Source organism: Salvelinus fontinalis, chromosome 30, assembly GCF_029448725.1.
Source record: "Salvelinus fontinalis isolate EN_2023a chromosome 30, ASM2944872v1, whole genome shotgun sequence".
Taxonomy (NCBI): Eukaryota; Metazoa; Chordata; class Actinopteri; order Salmoniformes; family Salmonidae; genus Salvelinus; species Salvelinus fontinalis.
This window is the reverse complement of record NC_074694.1, coordinates 22,586,746-22,613,035: the sequence shown is the minus strand read 5'-3', so window position 1 is coordinate 22,613,035 and position 26,290 is coordinate 22,586,746. Positions and strand designations below refer to the sequence as shown.

Sequence of the window (26,290 nt, the reverse complement as noted above, 5' to 3'; positions counted from 1 at the left end):
TCCTTGGGACATGGTGCCGTGTCTTATCATATTGAAACATGAGGTGATGGCGCAGATGAATGGCACGACAATGGGCCTCAGGATCTTGTCACTGTACTTCTGTGTATTCAAATTGCCATCGATAAAATGCAATTGTGTTCGTTGTCTGTAGCTTATGCCTGCCCATACGATAACACCACCAACACCATGGGGCACTCTGTTCACTACATTGACATCAGCAAACTGCTCACCCACACAACGCCATCTGCCCAGTACATTTGAAATCAGGATTAATCCGTGAAGAGCACACTTCTCCAGCGTGCCAGGGGCAATCGAAGGTTAGCATTTGCACAATGAAGTCGGTTACGACGCCGAACTGCAGTCAGGTCAAGACCCTGGTGAGTACAACGAGCACGCAGATGAGCTGAGAGTTTGTGGAGAATAGTTTTTCTCGTGCAAACCCACAGTTTCATCAGCTGTCCGGGTGTCTAGTGTCAGACGATCCCACAGGTGAAGAAACCGGATGTGGAGGTCCTGGGCTGGCGTGGTTACACGTGGTCAGCGGTTGTGAGGCCAGTTGGATGTACAGCCAAATTCTCTAAAATGACATTGGAGGCGGCTTATGGTAGAGAAATCAACATTCAATTCTCTGGCAACAGCTCTGATGGACATTCCTGCAGTCAGTGTGCCAATTGTACGCTCTCTCAAAACATGAGAAATCTGTGGCATTGTGCTGTGTGACAACACTGCACATTTTAGAGTGGCCTTTTATTTGTATTTGATTTATTTAACCTTTATTTAACTAGGCAAGTCAGTTAAATTACAAACAAATTCTTATTTATAATGACGGCCTACCGAAAGGCAAAAGGCCTCCTGCGGGGACGGGAGCTGGGATTAAAAAAAATCTAAGATATAGGACAAAACACACACCATGACAAGAGAGACAACACTACATAAAGAGAGACCTAAGACAACAACATAGCAAGGCAACAACACATGACAACACCGCATGGTAGCAACACAACATGACAACAACATGGTAGCAGCACAACATGGCAGCAGCACAACATGGTAGCAGCACAAAACATGGTACAAACATTATTGGGCACAGGCAACAGCACAAAGGGCAAGAAGGTTGAGACAACAATGCATCATGCAAAGCAGCCACAACTGTCAGTAAGAGTGTCCCTTATTGAGATTTTGAATGAAGAGATTGAGATAAAACTGTCCAGTTTGAGTGTTCCAGTCACTAGCTGAGCTGCAGCGGACTGAAAAGACGAGCGACCCAGGGATGTGTGTGCTTTGGGGACCTTTAACAGAATGTGACTGGCAGAACGGGTGTTGTATGTGGAGGATGAGGGCTGCAGTAGATATCTCAGATGGAGGGCGTGAGGTCTAAGACGGTTTTATAAATAAGCATCAACCAGTGTGTCTTGCGATGGGTATACAGAGATGGCCTGTTTACAGAGGAGTATAGAGCATAGTGATGTTCCCTATAAGGAGCATTGATGGAAAATCTGATGGCCGAATGGTAAAGAACATCTAGCCGCTTGAGAGCACCCTTACCTGCTGATCTATAAATTATGTCTCCGTAATCTAGCATGGGAAGGATGGTCATCTGAGAGGTGCGATTACGATAGAGGAAACCAAGTCTAGATTTAACTTTAGCCTGCAGCTTTGATATATGCTGAGAGAAGGACAGTGTACCGTCTAGCCATATTCCCAAGTACTTGTCATTCATTCAAGATGGCATAGCAGTCAGACGTCCTTTGTCCTCGTCTTGTCGTGTCCCGTGTATATATCTATTTACATATTTTCTTCGCATATCTTTTTATATATATTTTTTTCTAAAAACTCAACTTCAAAACACTCTCCTGCAACCCGACTCACCAATTTAAAAAAAGAAGAAGTATTATTCACCTCAAATCTGAAATCCACAACAGAAGCTAGCCAGAAGTTAGCCAGTTCACTGAATCCCGGCTTAGGAAGAAATCTCCACCCCTAACTACAACATTTTCAGACAAGATAGAACTGCCAGAGGGGGCGGTATTGCAATCTACTGCAGAGATAGCCTGCGGAGTTCTGTCCTACTATCCAGGTCTGTACCCAAACAATTTGAACTTCTACTTTTAAAAATCCACCACTCTAAAAACAAGTCTCTCACCGTTATGCTATAGACCACCCTCTGCCCCCAGCTGTGCTCTGGACACCATATGTGAACTTATTGCCCCCCATCTATCTTCAGAGCTCGTGCTGCTAGGTGACCTAAACTGGGACATGTTTAACACCCCAGCCATCCTACAATCTAAGCTTGATGCCCTCAATCTCACACAAATGATCAATGAACCTACCAGGTACCACCCCAAAGCCGTAAACACGGGCACCCTCATAGATATCATCCTGACCAACTTGCCCTCTAAATACACCTCTGCTGTTTTCAACCAAGATCTCAGCGATCACTGCCTCATTGCCTGCATCCGTAATTGGTCAGCGATCAAACGACCTCCACTAATCACTGTCAAACGCTCCCTGAAACGCTTCAGCGAGCAGGCCTTTCTAATCGACCTGGCCCAGGTATCCTGGAAGGATATTGGCCTCATCCCGTCAGTAGAGGATGCCTGGTTATTTTTTTTAAATGCCTTCCTCACCATCTTAAATAAGCATGCCCCATTCAAGAAATGTAGAACCAGGAACAGATATAGCCCTTGGTTCTCTCCAGACCTGACTGCCCTTAACCAACACAAAAACATCCTGTGGCGTTCTGCATTAGCATCGAACAGCCCCCGCGATATGCAACTTTTCAGGGAAGTTAGAAACCAATATACATAGGCAGTTAGAAAAGCCAAGACTAGCTTTTTCAAGCAGAATTTTGCTTCCTGCAACACAAACTCAAAAAAGTTCTGGGACACTGTAAAGTCCATGGAGAATAAGAGCTCCTCCTCCCAGCTGCCCACTGCACTGAGGATAGGAAACTCTGTCACCACCGATAAATCCACTATAATTGAGAATTTCAATTATCATTTTTCTACGGCTGGCCATGCTTTCCACCTGGCTACCCCTACCCCGGTCAACAGCACTGCACCCCCCACAACAACTCGCCCAAGCCTTCCCCATTTCTCATTCTCCCAAATCCAGTCAGCTGATGTTCTGAAAGAGCTGCAAAATCTGGACCCCTACAAATCAGCCGGGCTAGACAATCTGGACCCCTTCTTTCTAAAATTATCTGCAAAATTGTTGCAACCCCTATTACTAGCCTGTTCAATCTCTCTTTCGTGTCGTCTGAGATTCCCAAAGATTGGAAAGCAGCTGCGGTCATCCCCCTCTTCAAAGGGGGGGACACTCTTGACCCAAACTGCTACAGACCTATATCTATCCTACCCTGCCTTTCTAAGGTCTTCGAAAGCCAAGTCAACAAACAGATTACCGACCATTTAGAATCCCACCGCACCTTCTCCGCTATGCAATCTGGTTTCAGAGCTGGTCATGGGTGCACCTCAGCCACGCTCAAGGTCCTAAACGATATCTTAACCGCCATCGATAAGAAACAATACTGTGCAGCCGTATTCATTGACCTGGCCAAAGCTTTCGACTCTGTCAATCACCACATCCTCATCGGCAGACTCAATAGCCTTGGTTTCTCACCTCGCCTGGTTCACCAACTACTTCTCTGATAGAGTTCAGTGTGTCAAGTCGGAGGGCCTGTTGTCCGGGCCTCTGGCAGTCTCTATGGGGGTGCCACAGGGTTCAATTCTTGGGCCGACTCTCTTCTCTGTATACATCAATGATGTCGCTCTTGCTGCTGGTGAGTCTCTGATCCACCTCTACGCAGACGACACCATTCTGTATACTTCTGGCCCTTCTTTGGACACTGTGTTAACAACCCTCCAGACGAGCTTCAATGCCATACAACTCTCCTTCCGTGGCCTCCAACTGCTCTTAAATACAAGTCAAACTAAATGCATGCTCTTCAACTGATCGCTGCCTGCACCTGCCCGCCCGTCCAGCATCACTACTCTGGACGGTTCTGACTTGGAATATGTGGACAACTACAAATACCTAGGTGTCTGGTTAGACTGTAAACTCTCCTTCCAGACTCACATCAAACATCTCCAATCCAAAGTTAAATCTAGAATTGGCTTCCTATTTCGCAAAAAAGCATCCTTCACTCATGCTGCCAAACATACCCTCGTAAAACTGACCATCCTACCGATCCTCGACTTCGGCGATGTCATTTACAAAATAGCCTCCAATACCCTACTCAATAAATTGGATGCAGTCTATCACAGTGCCATCCGTTTTGTCACCAAAGCCCCATATACTACCCACCACTGTGACCTGTACGCTCTCGTTGGCTGGCCCTCGCTTCATACTCGTCGCCAAACCCACTGGCTCCAGGTCATCTACAAGACCCTGCTAGGTAAAGTCCCCCCTTATCTTAGCTCGCTGGTCACCATAGCAGCACCCACCTGCAGCACGCGCTCCAGCAGGTACATCTCACTGGTCACCCCCAAAGCCAATTCCTACTTTGGCCGCCTCTCCTTCCAGTTCTCTGCTGCCAATGACTGGAACGAACTACAAAAATCTTTGAAACTGGAAACACTTATCTCCTTCACTAGCTTTAAGCACCAGCTGTCAGAGCAGCTCACAGATTACTGCACCTGTACATAGCCCATCTATAATTTAGCCCAAACAACTACCTCTTCCCCTACTGTATTTATTTATTTATTTTGCTACTTTGCACCCCATTATTTCTATTTCTACTTTGCACATTCTTCCACTGCAAATCTACCATTTCAGTGTTTAACTTGCTATATTGTATTTACTTCGCCACAATGGCCTTTTTTTTGCCTTTACCTCCCTTATCTCACCTTATTTGCTCACATTGTATATAGACTTATTTTTCTACTGTATTATTGACTGTATGTTTGTTTTACTCCATGTGTAACTCTGTGTTGTTGTATGTGTCGAACTGCTTTGCTTTATCTTGGTCAGGTCGCAATTGTAAATGAGAACTTGTTCTCAACTTGCCTCCCTGGTTAAATAAAGGTTAAATAAATAAAATGAGGTGACTACCTCAATCTCTAAACCCTCAGAGGTAGAAATCACACCTGTGGGGAGAGGGGCATTCTTCTTAGAAAACCACATGACTTTTGTTTTGAAGGTGTTCAGAACAAAGTTAAGGGCAGACAAAGCTTTGTTGAAGAGCATTCAACACAAAATCCGGGGAGGGGTCAGCTGAGTATAAGACTGTGTCATCTGCATATAAATGGATGAGAGAGCTTCCTACTGCCTGAGCTATGTTGTTTATACAATGCACTCTTTGAGAGAGGTAGTTAGCAAACCAAGCCAAAGACCCCTCAGAGACACCAATACTCCTTAGCCGGCCCACAAGAATGGAATGGTCTACCGTATCAAAAGCTTTGGCCAAGTCAATAAAAATAGCAGCACAACTTTGCTTAGAATCAAGGGCAATGGTGACATTATTGACGACCTTTAAGGTTGCAGTGACACATCCATAACCTGAGATACCAGAGAGAATGCTATAGAATGCTATAGTCATCAAGAAAGCTAGTCAGTTGATTATTGACAAGTTTTTCCAACACTTTTGATAAACAGAGCAAACTAGAAATAGACCTATAACAGTTAGGATCAGCTTGATCTCCCCCTTTAAATACATTGTCCTCAGCACATGGTGCACCTGTGTCATGCTGTTTAATCAGCTTCTTGATATGCCACACCTGTCAGGTGGATGCATTATCTTGGCAAAGAAGAAATGCTCACTATCAGGGATGTAAACAAATTTGTGAACAAAATTTGAGAAGAAAATAGGTTTTTGTGCGTATGGAAAATGTCTTTGCTCTTTTATTTCAGCCGATGAAACATGGGACCAATATGTTACATATTTTATTTTTGTTCAGTATATTTATGTTTTGAGATGGCAACTACAGTTTGAAAATGTATTTACTGTTTTGCGAAAGGCCATAAAGTTCTGTGTCTTGTGTAAACTGTTTTGAAAATCGACATTGTTCCAAGAAATGCTTGTACACGATTGACAAAAACAGTAACTGAAGTCTTCCATGATAAGAAAAGAGCTTTGACAAGAGAAAAACATTAATATGAATGTGCTGTTCCTCAAATGGCGACTAAGAAATGAAGGCACATGTCATTGGGTCACAGGAGCATCATGCCCATTGAAACTGAGAAGGGAATAGTTTCAAAACAGTTGCATTCTAAGGACAATACAATGTACAGCCACTCCCATTGATTGTTATCTGCGCTGACATTTTCAAAGAGCCAAACCAAAAGCTGCTCATATGTAAATGAGGCATGAGAAAAGAAGTGGGGAACAGGTGTGATTTGCATGTTGATTTAAATGTGAGTCCATCTACAGATTAAAACAGTGAGCTGACTAATTCTCTGCACATGAACTGTTGGATGGATCCCGTAAATCCGATCTCACTCCCTTAATTAACCCTGTGCATCTTCACCTCAGGGGGTTGTCCCCAGTGAAAAAAGCGTTTCTGAATAGACCTATGTAGAACCAGAGACAGTCCCTTTAAAGACACTCAAAGTGTGCCATGCATCTGAGTCTGCCAAAGTCCTTGATTAGAGGTTACAGACATAGGTGGGAGGAGGAGCAGGTACTGGCCCAATCTGTTAAGAGCATTGGGCCTGTAACCAAAAGGTCGCTGTTTCGATTCCCCATATGACTAAGTGAAAAATCTGTCAATGTGCCCTTGAGGAGGGCACTTAACCCTAATTGTTCCTGTAAGTCGCTCTGGATAAGAGTGTCAGCTTAACAACTAAAATGTAAAAATGAGATCATGGTATAGGTATATATCAGATTTTGAGAATGAGTTTACTTAGTTGTTTGTCCTAAAATCAAATATGTTTCTACAATGACGAAAGTGCAGATTAGAAAACGCTGTCGTGCTATCGCCTATCACCATTTGCGTGCTGACTCCATGCTAAATTATCAGGCCACTTTGCCACTAGGCATCCTCATAGAAAGGTGTTGATTGAGCTCATTTCATTCACAGAGCGGCTGTGAGTTGTCTACTTAGACATACCAATTTTGTTTTAACTGGATGTTCAACACAGTAGGAATTTCAACTATACCAGTGAAAGAAAAACAAGGCATTGTGCCAAATCAATGTTTTATTATTATTATTAGAATCATCACTAGCCATCTTTACTAGACTAGGCAGCCGATAGTGGGCACTAGATCTGCACTATCGTCTAGGCTTGATATGCATTGGCGTGAATGCTAATTGATTTTAGCTTTGTCAAATTGACTTAGTCTAGTAGTGAGGACACTATAAAACGTAGCTAGCTTCATAAACATATTTTGGGGAATTCTGAAATGTATTGGAATAAATGACCAAACTATAAAACTAGCTAGCCAGTAATGGGTAACTGTAGCAACATTCTGACTGGTTGCATCACTGCCTGGTATGGCAACTGCTCGGCCTCCGACCGCAAGGCACTACAGAGGGTAGTGCGTACAGCCCAGTACATCACTGGGGCCAAGCTTCCTGCCATCCAGGACCTCTATACCAGGCGGTGTCAGAGGAAGGCCCTAAAAATTGCCAAAGACTCCAGCCACCCTAGTCATAGACTGTTCTCTCTGCTACTGCACGGCAAGCGGTACCGGAGCGCCACGTTTAGGTCCAAGAGGCTTCTAAACAGCTTCTACCCCCAAGCCATAAGACTCCTGAACATCTAATCAAATGTCTACCCAGACTATTTGCATTGCCCCCCCCCCCCCCACATACCCCCCCCCCCACATACTCTCTGTTATTATCTATGCATAGTCACTTTAATAACTCTACCTACATCATTTACATATTAACTTAATTACCTCGACTAACCGGTGTCCCTGCTTATTGACTCTGTACCGGTACCCCCTGTATACAGTGTCGCTATTGTTATTTTACTGCTGCTCTTTAACTACTTGTTACTTTTATTTCTTATTCCTGTTTTTTCAGCTGCATTGTTGATTAGGGGCTTGTAAGTAAGCATTTCACTGTAAGGTCTACACCTATTGTATTCGGCGCATGTGACTAATACAATTTGATTTGATTTTGCAGCTAGCTAGCTACGTTCACTTGCTAAGTACATTAATAGCTTTAGGTTGGTTGTTTTAAAGTTCAATTTCAAGATTTCCACCAAGAACTTTGCTTTCCGATCATAACTCTCCATCGCTTGGTCAAGGGACATTTAGCGTACCCTCAGATGTTACGATGTAAAATGTCATGCAAGGGCTCAGGGTTTAGGGCCAAAGGCTGAAACTTTCAGATGATGTACCTGGGGTGGCAGGTACCCTAGTGTTAGAGTGTTGGGCCAGTAACTAAAAGGTTGCTCGATCAAATCCCTGAGCTGACTAGGTTTTTAAAAAATCTGTTATTCTGCCCCTGAACAAGGCAGTTAACCCACTGTTCCTAGGCTGTCATTGTAAATAAGAATGTGTTCTTAACTGACTTGTCTGGTCAAAAAAATGTTTTAAAAGTTTGAGTGAATTGCTTTCATGAACTTTTTCTCTCACTGCCCTGAGTTTAAGACAAGGGTTTAGCTATCTTGGAATTCAGAACATTTCCAATAACTTTATTTTCAAGAATATAATTTCTTCTTAACTTTTTGCTTAAGGAGAAACATAAGAAATAGCTCAAGAAATGTTGATCTCCACTATAAAAAGCATCTAGATTTTATCTCGCATTTCTTTTAGACTAAAATTTAGTTTTCAACAGTGGAGATTTGTATAAAACTGCGTTTAGGTCATGAGACCTTTTCTATTTCCTCTCTCAGTGAAATTCCACATTGCCTTTTTATATAAAGGAATCATGTCATACTGAGTGAAATTTGGGAATTACCCACCTGGGATTATTTTGATTGTTCTACCATTGTTCCCATCAAATTGAATAAATGTATTTATTTCCCAGTTTAAGTGTCTCATCTGGGGAGTTTACAGACACATGACATGAAATCATTAGGTGATTTCCATAGCATGATTAACATTTTATAGGAGTATGTATCATCAATTATACAATGGGTGGGTCTAATCCTAAATGCTGATTGGTTAAAAGTGCATTCAGCTATGACTTTAAAATGTTGATTTACTTGTTTCCATCTGATTGAGCAGTGCATTCAGCTATGACTTTAAAATGTTGATTTACTTGTTTCCATCTGATTGAGCAATCCACTGTCTCATCAACCCAGCCAGGCAAATTATAAACTTGATCTCCACTATAAACAGTATCTAGACATTATCTCACATTTCTTTTGGACTAACAGTTAGTTTTCAGCAGCTGAGATTTTTTTAAACCTTGCTGTCTGTTTCTCCAACCCAGTCTCTCATTAAGTATGTACTATATGTACAAATGCCAAGAGTGTGTGCTATTAGTACATACAAACATTGTGCTAATTTGTACATATAGTACATCATTAATGAGAGACTGGGTTGCGACCATCTCTCCGACATTTGCAAAAAAACAACAATATTCAAATTCGATCTCCAGTTGTCCCATGGCAATGAACGTGTAGGTGTCGGAAGTCGGAACGAGACAGACAGGCAGGCAGCGTTTCTCATCCAGTCAAAATCATGAATCAGTTGTAATAATTTCTATGGATATATACAAAGAAATGTAAATTGAAAAAAGGTCAAACGAAACGAAGTGCAGTTAGTCTGCAGTCTTTAAACTTCAGTGTTTGAAGTGATTGTGTTAGCTGAGTTGTTGGCTAGCTCCTCTGAACAACAGTGTCCTGACGAGAGAGCACATTTTCTATGCCAGGCGAAATCGCGCCTCATTAGCTCAATGTTATGAATGTATCCAAATAACTGTCACTAGAAAACAGCTTAAACAAATGCAAATGCAGCTACTGTTGTTATTCTTTTTATGTTTGACGTGACTGTAAGTTAGCCGTAGTTGGCTAGCTAGCAAGCAAGGGATAAGAACGTTGCATTTATCAAAATACCTTTTTAATTAAAATATGACAATCATTATTTGATTGTGTTGGTAACCTGTTGTATAAAAGTGATAATGCTCTCAAAGCCGGTGTTTGGAGTATATGTTGGCACAGTTTACCGGATTTGAGACAGACCCTTGCCAATATCCTCCAAACACCGCTTATCAGGCATTATCACTTAAATAATCCATTATTCCCAAACATTTTCTGTGTGGTCCCAGAGTTAATTAATACTTTTTGTGTCACTGGTCTTTCACACAATCCCCATAGTGTCAAAGTGGAATCATGTTTTTAGAAATGTTTACAAATGAATTTAAAATGAAAAGCTGAAATGTCTTTAGTCAATAAGTATTCAAACCCTTTGTTATGGCGAGCCTAAAGTTCACGAGTAAAAATGTGCTTAACAAATCACATAATAAGTTGCAATGACTCTGTGCAATAATAGTGTTTAATATGATTTTTGAATGACTACCTAATCTCTGTACCCCACACAATTATCTGCAAGGTTCCTCAGTCGGGCAGTGAATTTCAAGCACAGGATTCAACCACAAAGACATGGGAAGTTTTCCAATGCCTCGCAAAGAAGGGCACCTATTGGTAGTTGGGTAAAAAATGTAAAAGCAGACATTTAATATCCCTTTTGAGCATGGTGAAGTTATTAAATACACTTTGGATGGTGTATCAATATACCCAGTCACTACAAAGATACAGGTGTCTTTCCTAACTCAGTTGCCGGAGAGGAAGGAAACCGCTCAGGGATTTCACCATGAGGCCAATGGTGACTTTTAAAACAATTACAGGTGAAAACTGAGGATGGATCAACAACATTGTAGTTACTCCACAATACTAACCTAATTGGCAGAGTGGAGAAGGAGGCCTCTATAGAAATGTATCCTGCAAGGCACTAAAGTTAAGGCACTAAAGTAAAACTGCAAGAAATGTGGCAAGGAAATGAACTTCATGTCCTGAAAACAAAGCGTTATGTTTGGAGCAAATCCAGCACAACACAAAACTAAGTACCACTCATCACAATTTCAAGCATGGTGGTGGCTGCATCATGTCATGGGTATGCTTGTCATCGGCAAGGACTAGGGATTTTTTTAATGATAAAAATAAATGGAATAGAGTTAAGCACAGACAAAATCCTAGAGGAAAACCTGGTTCAGTGTGCTTTCCAACAGACACTGGGAGACATTAACCTTTCAGCAGGACAATAACCTAAAACACAAGGCCAAATATACACTGGAGTCGCCGACCAAGACAACATTGAATATTCCTGAGTGGTCTAGTTACAATTTTGACTGAAATCCACTTGAAAATCTATTACTAGACTGGAAAATGGCTGTCCAGCAATGACCAACAACAAACTTGACAGACATTGAATAGTTAAAAGATAATAATGTGCTAATATTGTACAATACAGGTGTGCAAAGCTCTTAGAGACTTTCCCAGAAGGATTTACAGCTGTAATCGCTGCCAAAGATGATTCAAACATGTATTGACTCAGGGTTGTGAATACTTATGTAAATAAGATATTTCAGAATTTCCTAACATTTCTAAAAATAGGGCCTCCCGGGTGGCGCAGTGGTCTAGGGCACTGCATCGCAGTGCTAACTGCGCCACCAGAGTCTCTGGGTTCGTGCCCAGGCTCTGTCGCAGCCGGCCGCGACCGGGAGGTCCGTGGGGCGACGCACAATTGGGCTAGCGTCATCCGGGTTAGGGTGGGTTTGGCCGGTAGGGATATCCTTGTCTCATCGCGCTCCAGCGACTCCTGTGGCGGGCCGGGCGCAGTGCGAGCTAACCATGGGGGACAGGTACACGGTGTTTCCTCCGACACATTGGTGCGGCTGGCTTCCGGGTTGGAGACGCGCTGTGTTAAAGAAGCAGTGCGGCTAGGTTGGGTTGTGCTTCGGAGGACGCATGGCTTTCGACCTTCGTCTCTCCCGAGCCCGTACGGGAGTTGTAGCGATGAGACAAGATAGTAATTACTAGCGATTGGATACCACGAAAATTGGGGAGAAAAGGGGATAAAATTTAAAAATAAATAAATAAAAACATTTCTAAAAATATGTTTTCACTTTGTCATTATGGGTAATTGTGTGTAGATGGGTTTAACACAACAAAATGTGGAATAAGTCAAGGGGTATGAATACTTTCTGAAGGCACTGTAAATGAGAGGTCTACCGATTATGATTTTTCAATGCCAATACCGATTATTGGAGGACCAAAAAAAGCCGATACCAATTAATCGGACGATTTTTAAAATATATGTATATCTATATATATTTGTAATAATGACAAATACAACAATACTGAATGAACAATGAACACTTTTATTTTAACTTAATATAATACATAAATAAAATCTATTTAGTCTCAAATAAATAATGCAACATGCTCAATTTGGATTAAATAATGCAAAAACACAGTGTTGGAGAATAAAGTAAAAGTGCTTCACCTGTTTGGCGAAGTAGGCTGTGATCCGATGATAAATTAACAGGCACTGCATTGATTATATGCAATGCAGGACAAGCTAGTTAACCTGGTAATATCATCAACCATGTGTAGTTAACTAGTGATTATGTGAAGATTGATTGTTTTTATAAGATAAGTTTAATGCTAGCTAGCAATTTACCTTGGCTCCTTGCTGCATTCGCGTAACAGGTGGTCAGCCTGCCACGCAGTTTCCTCGTGGAATGCAATGTAATCACCGTCCAAAAATGCTGATTACCGATTGTTATGAAAACTTGAAATCGGCCCTAATTAATCGGTCATGCCGATTAATCTGTCGACCTCTACTGTAAGTGCATCTGAGGGAATTTCCTTGTGTAGACCTACCATACTTTTACCAAGTAGGTGATGCTGCCATCGTGTGGCTTGTTCTGTCAATCCCGCCTAACATTAATATTTACTACACACTTCTGGTTTCACCAAAAATGTATTGTGAGGAGCAATTATGAGAACCCATTTTTATCGTCTTCATTCAAACATACCTGATCATAAGTATCATATGTCCTCAGTATCATAAAAAAAGCCAAAACAATATTATTTCCCAGTAAAGACTGACATCTAGTGGTTACTGTTCAGAGTCACGTTTAAAAAAGGGGGAAATTATACTTTAAAAAAAAATTCTATATTTAACTAGGCAAGTCAGTTAAGAACAAATTCTTATTTTCAATGACGGCCTAGGAACAATGGGTTGACTGCCTGGTCAAGGGCAGAATGTACCTTGTCAGCTCAGGGATTTGAACTTGCATCCTTTTGGTTACTAGTCCAACGCTCTAACCGCTACCCTGCCACCCCAACTTCAGTTATGCTATCCTGTTCACATAGGTTCAACCAGACCCAGGTCTTGTCCTGCATGCTTTTTTAATATTATATTTTGCTGTATAGCTTAAATTGTAATTTATTTCAAAGGCAAAATGCTGAAACAGTTCTCTTCCTGGATTTCAGAGTTTTGAAATCCAGAGCATGTACAGTGTACACTAAGAGGGTGTGTCAATTCCCTTGATTTGTATGTGCAACGTGAGATCATTAACTCTAAACACTAAACAGTCTTCAGAGTTTAGATGAGGACATGTCTGACCTGATCCCACACCAGATGCTTTTCTCTGCCTGATGAAGCTCCTGTCAGAGCATGCTGAATAGAAAACAGTTCTCGCTGTATCAAGAACTCTCAAGGTGTGGCGTACTGGTACTGACTCATGGGTGTGTTTACACAAAGATCAGACTGAATCATAAAAACTGAAAACAGACAATGGACTCATTTGATTCATATAGTTGGCTATCTACTGTACATAGTACAACTGTGTTTTTCTAGAGAATAAATTCCCCCCTCCACAGTGAAATGTTGCTTTAACTGTCTTTGTATTATCTAAATGTATTTTCCTTATGGAATGTGCTCTAGCTAGCTTGCTAGCTTTCTTTTGTGTATCAAAAGCTTTCTCCTTTGTTCTCAATGGGAATCTCACAGCAGAAGCAAGGGCTACATTCTTTCTAAAGACAGTCTTCACTGTCTGAGTGGAATTACTTTGACCACTTGGTCAATCTATGATAGGACCAATACGTCCCGCTTTTTTTTTACTGGTTGACTGATTTCTCCCGAGTTTTTGCAAGACCAAACTGCAGAGGCATCGCCATTTCCACTAATCCAAAACACATGGTTGATTTACTGATTAAAAGAATGCAATTAGATAAGATGGCTCAGTTACTTATCTAGTCATGTCTCTGTCCTCTGGCCTGTATCAATTCAGCAAGAGGATAAAGCAGGATGCAATTGTGTTATCATTGAAGTTGGAATACTCTGTTACTGTTAGTTGTTACCTCAAGTACCTCATAATATTCCAATTCTTCTAGCAATATCTGATAGCACCATGATGGACTCTTTCTTAGTGAACTGTATATACTGTACGTGCAAAACATGCAATTAGGATAATTTTGTAATAACACACACAAACAAACACACACGAAGTCTGAAGATTTAACTTGTGAAAAAAAACTATCTGTAAAAAAAGACACAACTGAAAATGATCTATTTAAACTACTAAATAAACAACGATGGTTACCAGAATGTTATTGAATATCGATATGACCTTTTCCATTTCAACTGACATGACTTGATGAGTTATGAGTCCATAGGAAGTCCTTTTCGATATGTCAACAACACCTTTTATGGAAAATGAAGGCACGTCTGAGTATGACATTACACTACTAGCCTTGTGTAGCAGACTCATAGGGCTCTCTTGATGCTGTTAAAAGAGATGTATTCTACAAGCCTTAATAAGTCAAATGCTGAATGAACTGTACATCTAACAGTCTGTGGTTGGGTGCTTCAAGTTGGTTACCATTATCAACAAATGTAATGGACATACGTTTTAAAAACATTGTATTTTCCCTTTATTTGTGTTTTAGGTTTCAAAAGGTGTCACTAACAATACAATACAGCAATACACATTGTCATACCCATTCATTTTCAATCAAGAAAATAAAAATATAAAAAAGGACAAAATATCTTGCTTTGAGATACAGCTTTGTGTTGCATAATACAATGACTATAAAGGGAATTCTTAAACTAATTTAATAAAAGCAAAAATACACATCTCTTCCTTGCACCATACTGTACATTAGGGCTCTCCAACTCTGTTCCTGGGGAGCTATCCCCTGTAGGATTTTGCTCCAAACCTAGTTGTAACTAACCTGATTCAGTTTATCGACTAGCTAATTATTAGAATCAGGTGTGCTATATTAGGGTTGGATTGAAAACCTACAGGATGGTAGCTCTCCAGGAACAGGGTTGGAAAGCCCTGCAGTACAGTATACATTCATGTTTCCATTTTCTCTACTGCACTTATGATAATTCAGTTTAGCCATTCAATGGCCTCAACAATTCAAATTAGAATTAAAGTGATTAAAGCTTTGAAAAGCAACATCTTAAAACATCCATTAATACGAGACCAAATAACAACGCTGCAGTCAAATGCATTAGCATTGTGTGTAGGACATACACCCTCTTACTCAGCTGGTTAGAACCCTTGACATAATCCATAAACTCTAAAGGATGGACTCCTTCACATTGATATTAAGTGCACTTCTGTGATTTTGAATTAAACTAATTTACAATGGAGAATTATAGCAAGGGTCTGGATAAGATTATGGAGGATTATGCAAATGTTTTATGTATAATCTGAAATATTGCATCTGGGTCACTTCAACTACTCTACACAAACGTCAAGCGTGGAAAACATCCAATGTGATAGAAACAAAGCCTCTGGAATAGCCATACCTGGCAGCCTCCCTTGGTAACATGTGGGCCACTCAAATCAATATGCGGGTCAGTATAGGGTCGGAAATAGGGCGTTAGACAGAGATACACATCTATGGGATCCTTCCAACGGAGAGGGCATTCAGCATTGTTGGAAATGACAAAATTGACATCCAATGATATGTCTAAGTGTCAGGGTCCTCTGTCCTCTGCAGTGGCAGAGGTGCTTCTGTCCTGGGGCTGCATCTCAATAGTCTAGAGTGGGCTTCCTCTCCTTGTCTCCTCTCCTTCATCTGCACTGATGTGAAAGAACCTGGCAGGTGTCCACTATTTTGCTTAGACTTACCCTGTATTTTCATCAGTGCAGATGAAGGGAAGGAGATGCGGAGAATTTAAGCATTTTCAGACAATTGAGATGTAGCCTGGGGGTGTCTGTGGTTCCTCTAAGCTGATGTATAGATGTATTTGGTCTTGGCGAGGCCGGTGAGCTCGTCCTCGTAGCGAGGCAGGCAGCAGAAGAGGATCCCACAGCCAATGGTGAGGATGGTGGCCCCCCAGCCGAAGCCATAGGCCCAGGTGTAGTCATAGTGGCCCTCGAAGATCAGGTCATTGAACTTGACTGGGTAGATGATGAGGGCGATGAACTGAATGACCACTGTGGTGAAGAACAGACAGAACAGAGAGGTTTGTCAGTGGTGGATAATTCCAAACAGGGGAGGAGGCTGACTCTGTGTAACTGTGACACATGAGTGCGAGAGCCTGCCAAAACTAGCGAGTGGGTGTGTGTGTGTGAAATAGTTTTGTACGCGAGTACTGTAGCTTTACGGGCTTAGATGAAACCACCAGCTATGTGTCATTTAAATCAGAAGGTGGGTAACTAAGTCAAGGAAATCAGAAAGAAAGTGTACTGTGAGGTAAAGTTGAGACACTGAGACTGATATTTTACACTTTCACTCTATGGATGGCAAATCACACACAAAGTGGGATCAAACAATGGATCACACATAACGATGACACTACTGTTACTATTTTATGTCCACAGGTAGTGATGATGCAGTCAGAACTAGTTCTAAATAGTAATACTTATTTACTACATTCTAAACACTGGCAAAACGCAATCATTCCCATGATAGGACTATGCATCAGCTTTATACTCAGACAACTCTATGATGTCTGACAGAAAGCTTCAGTGTAATTCTGACTGACTGTGTAGCCTCTCTCTTTCCCTCTGGGCATAGGCAGGGCTGGGCTATCAGGTTTCACACTAGGGTGGCAGCTGCAGAAGGGGAGCAGTGGGAGTGGCGAGGAGGGGGAGTGGTAATTCTCAATGACCTATGATCAGTGCTGTGACTCAGCCAGACGTTGAACATTCTCCCAGATTCCATGGTAACGCCATACCACAGCCCTTCTTCCCTGAACCTCAGAGCAGAGTAGGGACACAAACAACTCCCACTCCCTCTTGTCCTTGGCAATGGTTCAAATCAGAGGAAGACTAGCTTTAGGACTCTCCAACTCTACCGTAGCTTTGGATGCCATGCTACCTGAGCACCCTCTGAAAGTGGAGGAGCATAGAACGCACTAAAGTATGAGAGTGTTTGTAGTTTGAGGCTTGAAGCCAGACATTTTGAGGCAAGCTGAATTCACAAAGGAAAGGTAGTTGTTAATATTTCACTACTCTTGTCTTCAATAACTAACCTCTCCTCCATTAGCCCAGGCACGTGAAGTACAAAAACATAAGGAGGTGGTTTCCCTGACACAGATTAAGCCTAATACTAGACTAAAAAGCATTTTCAATGGAGATTGCTTTTCAGTCCAGGAGTAAGATTAATCCGTAAAACTGCCCCAAGAACAACAGGAACATTTGATTTATCTTACCAGTGATGAAGAGCAAGGCCCCAATGACGGGCAGCAGGCTGATGTTGAGGGTGCAACAGAGGGCGATACAGGAGATGATGAAAGCGATGATGAGGATGATGAGGCCGATGATCATAAGAGCTGCCACAGCCTGGGCCCAAGCTGAAAACACATCAACAAACAGTGTTTACTATCTATAGACAAGACTTGGGCTAAACATATTTCTAGAAAGATTGTTAAATCCCTATATACTTTGAGCTGGGAAGTACAGATGTAGGATCTTAATTCCTATTTGAGATTTAAAAAGACTTCTGAAGTTTGTAATTTCAACTTTAAATGTTCAGACTTGATTTTCCTTTACTAAAAATGTATTAACCCCTCCAGAAATGTGAATGAATTATAATCCACATAATAATTCACATTTCCTGTTGCTGAATAATTATTTTCCTGCTGTAGCAAAATGGCTCAAATTAAGATCCTACATCTGTATACTACGGAGCTGGAATTAAATGTATTTTGGAATTTGAAGGATAAGAGGTTCGGAAAAATTGGAGTGATTTTTGGGAAAGTGGATTGTTTTTAGCAAAGCACTTGACATAGAATTGCATAATGTATTTCCAGTTGTACACACGTGATTTGACTATACTTGTCACAAATAACTCTTTACACATAGCCCTACATTTTGAAATATCTTGAAAACTGATAAAGGTGCGTTCAGTAAACATAAACTCAGTCTGGAAGAAATATTGTAACAACATTTTTTTTTATTACGTAACACCACATTCTCCCAAAAACAACTGCAGCCCTTATGCACAAGGAGTCTCCACAGGAAGAGAAAGGGGTTTGATTGCAGTGATAGGTTTAACTGAAATGGGAACAAACATTTGTTCTACAGTATCACAACTGTATGGTATTTCAACACACATTAAGTCGCTCTGGATGAATGACAAAAATCTTTCATGTAATTACACCCATTACAGGTGGTAGGTTATTAACTGACATACGGTCACATCTGCTGCATGCACATGCAGAGCTCACACCTGAAATGATTCACCCTCTCTCTCTGACATCAGGATCAAATGGCAGGCAGCCTACGCCTGAGCCTCAGGCATTGCAGTCATGCACTAACATCCCTCTAACTAACAATGGGGTCCTAGTCTATCAAGTTTTATTCCCTGTGTGCTAAAACATAGTGTAGAGAGTATTATTAATCATTATATAGAAGTACAGAGAGGTGGTGTGAGAATGGATAATATGTCTCTTGTGGTCAGAAGATGTAAGTATTCTCACACGGAGACACTCAAAATGAAGTGCTTTTCTGGATATCAAGTCCATGTTTGAGAACAACTTTGGTGTATTAGTAGCCAACTGTTACAGTTGTGTGACTGTCGCAAAGGATCTCTTTAAATGTTAGTGTCAGTCAGCAAATCCAATCCAAACCGTGTGGTGAGCTTACAGGGCCGAAGGTAGCTCACAAATAGACCGGACAGTGTTTATACTCTCCAGATGGGGAACATCTGTCTTGTGTCTTTCTGAATCAAGTTCAAAATAAACAACCAATGGCTATCAAATTCTGTTAGTTAGAATAAGTATGGGTCTGAACATGAAGTGCTTGAATTAGTTGAGTCGTCATCTACAGAGATTATAATTCATTTTGGCACTGTTTTGTTCATACGTGCACTTTTGAGTGTTGATTTCATTCATGCACCATGCATTTTAAATGACAGCTACTGATTTGGGTAACACTAATAATCACACAAAAACGCTCAACTTCATTACTATAGTATACAATTTCAAAGAAATGTATAAATTGTGTGACAATGTTAATACAATGTTGATAGAACGTTGATACAATGTTAATACAATGTTGATAGAACGTTGATACAATGTTAATACAATGTTGATACAATAGTAATTACTGTGTTATTACACAATATACAACAAAAAGTTCACACTGGTTTGGTTGTGAAGACAAACAAATCCCATAACAGCATCAATCCAGCATGACACCACTAATTCCAGAGACTCCATCCATGCTATGTTCACACCGAAGAAGGGACAGGGAGTGGCCCTTGGATTGGACAAAATCCTGCTGACGTTGTTTAACAAAGTTGTGTTCCAGTGGTAATATGCCTATACTAGTTCACCTTGATGGCACAAGTCAGAAAGCGACATTATAGCCAACTGCACTCACTCAAACATTCATTACGTTTGGCCAGCAGCACTGACTCTACATACACTGCAGAGTAAAAAGGAATATATCTTTGCTCTTGATTTGTATTTGTTCCAATTGCATTTCTCAGAGTCCATTTCCACCTGTCTGCTTTGTTCACCACTGGGCTATGAATTCCCACAGTATAGGGTAAGTGAATGGTTGTCTTTATGTAAGGACGCCTTTAACCCCTCCTGAGAAGATCAACAATGTTGCCATTGTTTACCGAGGGCTGAAACTACTAGTCCATTTGGACTACTACTGTACCTGACAGACAACACAGCTGTTCTAACTGACTGACTGCAGGAGTACTTCCTGAGTTCTGAGTAAGAAAGAGCATGTGTTCAGTATGTACCAGACATGGATCTTTTTCACTGTCCAGTGAAGACAAAGAGACAATTTCTCACTTCTCTTTTCTCACCACAGCTTGTCTGGCAGTGGTTTATAGCAGGACCTCTCCAGCTTGGTAAAGGCACTCATCACACTTCTAAAAATAGCCCTGACAACATGATTGAGAAAGCCATCTTGATATGAATTCATCCTGCCTGTTAACACCAATATTCAAAGGCAATTCGATATTCTATTCGGTTATAGTCTATTCTATTGTTTAGAATGGGAAAATTGGTTTCACGTTGAAAGTTTGACACATCCTGCCATTGGCTATGATTGAAATTCTTACAATATATTTATAACAGCCAACATTTTAACTTAGTATGAGAAAACGATCTGAGTGGATAGTGCTTGATCAGAAATATTTTCTGATTACCATGATAAGTTGAGATGTAGTGGTTGATCTATTATAGTACCTGTACAATTTGGAGGAAAACAGCAACACAAATAAACAGCTACCAGTTTGGATTTATCTAAGCAAATGACAGGCTAAAGAGAATGGGAAACAGCCAGGATAAATAAAGTGTTGTTCAAAGTTCAGTCTGACTGGCTGCCACTTTGCCATTGAAAAACTCCCAGCAGAGCATTCATTTGCTTGTTGTAAAGAAATTGTGGACTTTTTGGAAATAAAATGTGGACCAAAATAAATAACTAGGTTGTTCATAGGGATATGTTTTTTAATTAAGTAGGCTAGGCCTATGCACTTGCCCTACAAACAATTAAAAACGAATTAAATACATCCATGGAATACCTTTTTTTCTGTATAGGTAGGTTATTAGTTATGATCTTCAGCCCTGTAACTGTCAGCACTATAGTCTCTAAATCCATGTCTGAATACATAGGCTACACATTTATTTTTCTTGTCACTATGATTAGGGCTGTGGAGTGGATCATTGTTTTTCCCCCGCAATATGAAACTTACAGAATTCCATGAGAGATTTGCAGTCCCAGTTGTCATTCCGCCCTCGACAATGGCTCCACATACTTGCGTAGTGGGACTTTGCACCCTCGTCCTCAACCCATCCCGAGTTAGCAGCAATGGCAATAATATCAAATATAATCGCAAAAAGCAAAAGAAGTGGTACGATCCACCTGCATCTTGGATACGCAATTCCACAGCGAAACATATTCGACAAACAGAAAAGACAGTGCGGATAGAAGCGGTCGAGCGTCCAGATAACGTCTGGGTCTGTGTACACCTTTTTTACTGATCAAATATAAAAGCCACACCCGAGTTTGCAATGTAATCAGTGCACAGTGAACCTGTTTAATAAACCTGTAAAACTGGTAATGTACGAAGGGCGAGAGTCAACCCAACCAGCAACTCCAAGCCCAACCCATTGACAATCTGTCTCATATTACCCAGCTCATTGTAACTCCTTCAGTGCCACACAGGCTATAAAGCGTGGTCTAGTCACTGTATTGACTCTTTATGACACCTGAAGGTCTACTGTAGGCTACTTTCTTTCAGGAAACACACTGGTTGAAGTAGTTGTACAATCAGTGTGGAGATTATAAATGATAAATGTTATTAAAGGTTCGGTGGAGCCGTTTTTATCTCAATATCAAATCATTTTTGGTTACTGTGATTGTTTTAAATTAAAAAGGTAAAAAAATAAATAAAAATAGCTTCTTAGCAAAGAGACATTTCCTCAAGCAAGAGGAAATATAGCTGTTATTGGCAGAGGTTTGGAACTTTCTTTGATAATGGTATATTAACAAATTAATAGGTCACCAGGCAGGCCAAAGCTCCATCCCACCAAAACAGGCTGAATATTTCAGGCGGTCTTTTCAAAAAGCTCTTTCATTAAAAGGGCATTTCCACAATTTCATAATATTATTCCAACCTCGTAGTTTGGAAATATATATAAAACACAGAAAAGTCACCTTTTTGACTGGAACATGCTATCATACACGTTGATCCAGAGCATCCCAAACATGCTCAATAGGTAACATGTCTGGTGAGTATGCAGGCCATGGAAGAACTGGGACATTTTCAGCTTCCAGGAATTGTTTACAGATCCTTGTGACATGGGGCTGTGCATTATCATGCTGAAACATGAGGTGATGGCGGCAGAGGAATGGCACGACAATGGGCCTCAGGATCTCGTCACGGTATCTCTGTGCATTCAAATTGCCAATGATAAAATTCAATTGTATTCATAGTCCGTAGTTTATGCCTGCCCATACCATAATCCCATCGCTACCATGGGCACTCTGTTCACAACATTTCCATCAGCAAACCGCCCGCTAACACAACACCATACTCGCTGCCTGCCATCTGCCCGGTACAGTTGAAACCGGGATACATCCGTTAAGAACACACTTCTCCAGTGTGCCAGTGGCAATCGAAGGTGAGCATTTGCCCACTAAAGTCAGTTATGACACCGAACTCCAGTCAGGTTAAGTCCCTCGTGAGGACGATGAGCAAGCAGATGAGCTTCTCTGAGACGGTTTCTGACAGTTTGTGCAGAAATTCTTTGGTTGGGCAAACCCACAGTTTCATTAGCTGTCCGGGTGGCTGGTCTCAGACAATCACACAGATGAAGAAGCCAGATGTAGAGGTCCTGGCTGACGTGTTTACACGTGGTCTATGGTTGTGAGGCCGGTTGGAAGTACTGTACTGACAAATTCTCTAAAACAATGTTGGAGGTGGATTATGGTAGAGAAATTAACATTCAATTCTCTGGCAACAGCTCTGGTCGACATTCCTGCAGTCAGCATACCAATTGCACACTCCCTCAAAACTTGAGACATTTGTGGCATTGTGTTGTACACATTTTGGAGTGGTCTTTTATTGTCCCCAGCACAAGGTGCACCTGTGTAATGATCATGCTGTTTAATCAGCTTCTTGATATTCCACAACTGTCAGGTGGAAGGATTATCTTGGCAAAGGAGAAATCCTCATTAACAGGGATGTACATTTTTTGTGCATAACAGTTTGGAGAAATAAGCGTTTTGTGCACATAGAAAATGTCTGGGATCTTTTATTTCGGGCAGCTACTCCATAGAATGTTTCAGGATTACATATGTCATGTTTTGCGTTGTGTTTGAAGTAGCAACAGTGAAGCTCGGTGATTACAAGTTACCAAAGTAAAAATTGTCTATGGTAAAAATTCCTGAAAACAATGGTTAGCAATGGAGTAAGTGTTATGTTTAAAATCTTAAAATCCTAAAAAATATATATAATTAGAAATAGGCTGGGTTTAGCCAATGATTTTATAAACATCACCCCTGTAATAATTTCGCTGATTATGTTGCAAAGAAACAATACACCAAATGGAAAACACAAACGAGAGTTTCTATTGGACAAATTCAGGTAGGCCCCTCCCGTTTAATTCCGTTTGCTCTGTTTGTTTCCGTTTGGTTAAACGGCAAATGGTTTCCGTAATGAATACACGCCTGGATTGCAGTTGCTATGTGCTGGCCATTGAGAGGCTCTAAAGCCGCTGGTTGGCGATACTGACATTATTGTGGAGCAGTCCTCCATAGGAATGAATGGAATTCTACAGTATTTTTATTAAATGTTTTAAGGACAAAATTACATGTATTTAAGTATGTTTTGTTGTAGTGGGGATTAGTAAACTCGAATGTAGACAATAATAAATGCATTTGTATAGCTTCCAACATATAGCTTTTACAACGGTGTGGGAGTACCAAGATGGAGGCGTGATAGCTTCAACACAGCGCCCCCTATTAGTCATTGAGTGTAAATATACATCATTGGGTTTAGCCATAATTGTGACTTGGTGGCTGTGGTAACTAGTGACGACCGTGAAGCCGGTGCGGTTGCATGGAGGGTGAGAAGGAATATAATGCATGGAATCAGATTCCATGGAATCGATCGGATGGAGAACGACTGTGTTTGCATGTCTAAATATCACTCAGTCTCGGAGATAGATTGTTTATTCTGAAATATTACTATCTTCATCCCAACAATATTTCCATGCTTAGGACTAAAACTGTAAAACACAATTGCAAGCCACTCTCGCAGACCACCTGCGTATGTCTTCAAAGCCGATCCATGGCCACAGTTTCAGAATTCCCAGAACGAATTAAGGGGGAATGATATGGACCATACATACTCAAATCAAGACAGCCCAGTAGAATGGCATGTCTTTTCGCAATAAATGCAGGTGTTTCGTTATGAGAATGATCAGGTCGCTCGGTTGCATCAATATCTAACAGTCCGAAAACCCTGGAATGGCTATGCGACGCTGTAAATGAACGCTTCCTACAGCTCAGCGGATTTCACGTTCAGTCTTACGTCACTGGCCTGGGAGTGAATCATCATAAGAGAATAGGAATGCTGCGCCCGTGAACTGGACCATCGCACTTATTTTAAAATAGCTCACTTTGTCATCTTAGTCTTATCATGGAAGAAATACTACGGAAGCTACAGAAGGACGCATCTGGAAATAAGCACAAAGCAATTCGGGATTCGTGCGTCTTCGCCTGTGGTGAGTAGCCTGTATTATTAGGTTGCTACAGACATTAGCCAATGTTGGACCTGTCATGTAATCGAAAACTGACCAAAGATAGGCTAAATATGAAAACTATTGTGTGGTACAGGCTTCCTGAAAAGCCCCCAACACAAACCCGTTTAATAGGTTCGCCATTCAGATGGTCAACTATTTTGACTATCGGCTATTTGTACCCGCTATGCCTGCTGTTGACTTTCCGGAAATATTCTCATCATGTTACTGGAAAGTGTAAAACGATCGTAGCATTATGTGCCATGGCCAGCTTGGCAGCACCGATATGGGTTGCTGTTGTTAAATGTTAAGTCCGTGCAACTAACGGTTGCTGTCGTTGCATTTTATGTCAGAGTAGCTAATACAGCACTCATTCACCTATTTGGCCACATTACTGGTGGGTATTTCTATTGCTATGAACGCAATTGACAGGTGGACAATAGTTGCGGCATAAATCATAATGTTTATGAATGTTGTTGAATGACGTATTGTAATATAATGTACTTTTCACGAGCCCAACACGTAGTGTGCCATATTGACTCTTTTAGGAAATTTAATTCACAGAATATGACAGGTATGCCGATTCAATAACAGCACAGCAGTTTCCACATCAATACAGAGCACATTTGCATGTTAACATTTCAGGCCAAGCTCTCTTACTGTCAACAATAACATTTTGCTTTCATTCAATACCAAAATGCAAGGTTGTTGTGACAGACATTACTGAGTACTGTAATTGTCCACCCCTTGGTGGAACCTGCTTTTTACAAGGCGCCTGTCACCTCTCTCTGAGGGAATACAGAGTGACATGATGGCACAGGCTGCCTGGCAGACAGCTGGCCTCATTGCTGCCACTGCATATCAATGGACAGCAGGTATTGCAGATTAATGCAATATTGCACATCGAGCACATGAATAAGGGCAAGGATAACTTATCCACTCCCACACACATACTACATTATTCAAGCTCCCATTTCAATGTGAATATCATCATATGGTAATACATTTTTATGAACTTCCTGTTTTTCTAGAGCACCTGGACCAAACTGACCTGTGTTTCTTATTCTGATACTGTACCATAACAAATACTGGGAACCATGGGTCCAGTTCTATGTGATTTGATATTATAACTTTAATATTTTTTGTTTGTTTTTGTGTTGTATATGATTACAGAAACCCTTCAGAAACAAACTGGATCAGCCACGATTCCACCGTCTCGGCTCAGGTAAGTTAGGAAACTGACTTAAGGCATCATCAAAAGTTGATTTGACGTCAGTCATGTTTGTGTGTTGAGGAGCTACTTAATTATGCAGCAGCGTGATTGTTGTGATGTTTCACATCCAAAAAGTCAAGCTCTCCACAGTCCTCCCTCTCCCACACATGCAGATGTAACCGGTGTGAAATGGCTAGATAGCGGTGTGCACTTGTAGCGTTTCAATCAGTGACTTCACTCCCTCTGAGACCTCAAAGTAGTTGTTTCCCTTGCTCTGCAAGGTCTGCGGTTTTTGTGGATCTATAGGTAACAATGCTTCGAGAGTGACTGTTGTTGTGTGCAGAGGGTCCCTGGTTCAAGTCCAGGTTGAGGCGAGGGACGGAAGCAACACTGTTACAAAAACACAGTCATGCACACAGGCACACAAGCATCACACACACACA

At 41.1% G+C, this 26,290-nt stretch overlaps 2 protein-coding genes across 8 annotated transcripts in view; one reads left to right on the top strand and one right to left on the bottom strand.

Moving 5' to 3' along the window:
• Nucleotides 1-14,814: 14,814 nt before the first annotated feature.
• Nucleotides 14,815-21,505, bottom strand: perp (p53 apoptosis effector related to pmp22). Its single transcript, XM_055890047.1, has 3 exons — nucleotides 21,082-21,505; nucleotides 17,579-17,719; nucleotides 14,815-16,358 (listed from the first exon to the last, which is right to left on the bottom strand). Exons 1-3 carry the CDS (start codon nucleotides 21,284-21,286, stop codon nucleotides 16,147-16,149), a joined length of 558 nt encoding a protein of 185 aa, XP_055746022.1. The 5' UTR covers nucleotides 21,287-21,505; the 3' UTR covers nucleotides 14,815-16,146.
• A 2,682-nt stretch (nucleotides 21,506-24,187) lies between these two features.
• The window catches only part of arfgef3 (ARFGEF family member 3), a 44,921-nt gene continuing 42,818 nt past the window's right edge, over nucleotides 24,188-26,290 (top strand). For all 7 annotated transcript variants that reach the window (XR_008755306.1, XR_008755304.1, XR_008755305.1 and 4 more), the window contains exons 1-2: nucleotides 24,188-24,619; nucleotides 25,808-25,859. Coding sequence is in view for 4 of the 7 variants with exons in the window: in XM_055890041.1 (XP_055746016.1) it covers nucleotides 24,535-24,619; nucleotides 25,808-25,859 (137 nt within the window). In the remaining 3 variants the exon portion in view is untranslated. The remainder of the gene's footprint in view (nucleotides 24,620-25,807; nucleotides 25,860-26,290) is intronic.

Coding starts and splice junctions, on each gene's coding strand:
- perp (XM_055890047.1), bottom strand. CDS start 21,286: ATGTTTCGCTGTGGAATTGCGTATCCAAGATGCAGGTGGATCGTACCA. Junction 17,720..21,081: donor CAAATCTCTCATGGAATTCT/GTAAGTTTCATA, acceptor ATGTGTTTTCAG/CTTGGGCCCAGGCTGTGGCA. Junction 16,359..17,578: donor GGCCTTGCTCTTCATCACTG/GTAAGATAAATC, acceptor TCTTCACCACAG/TGGTCATTCAGTTCATCGCC.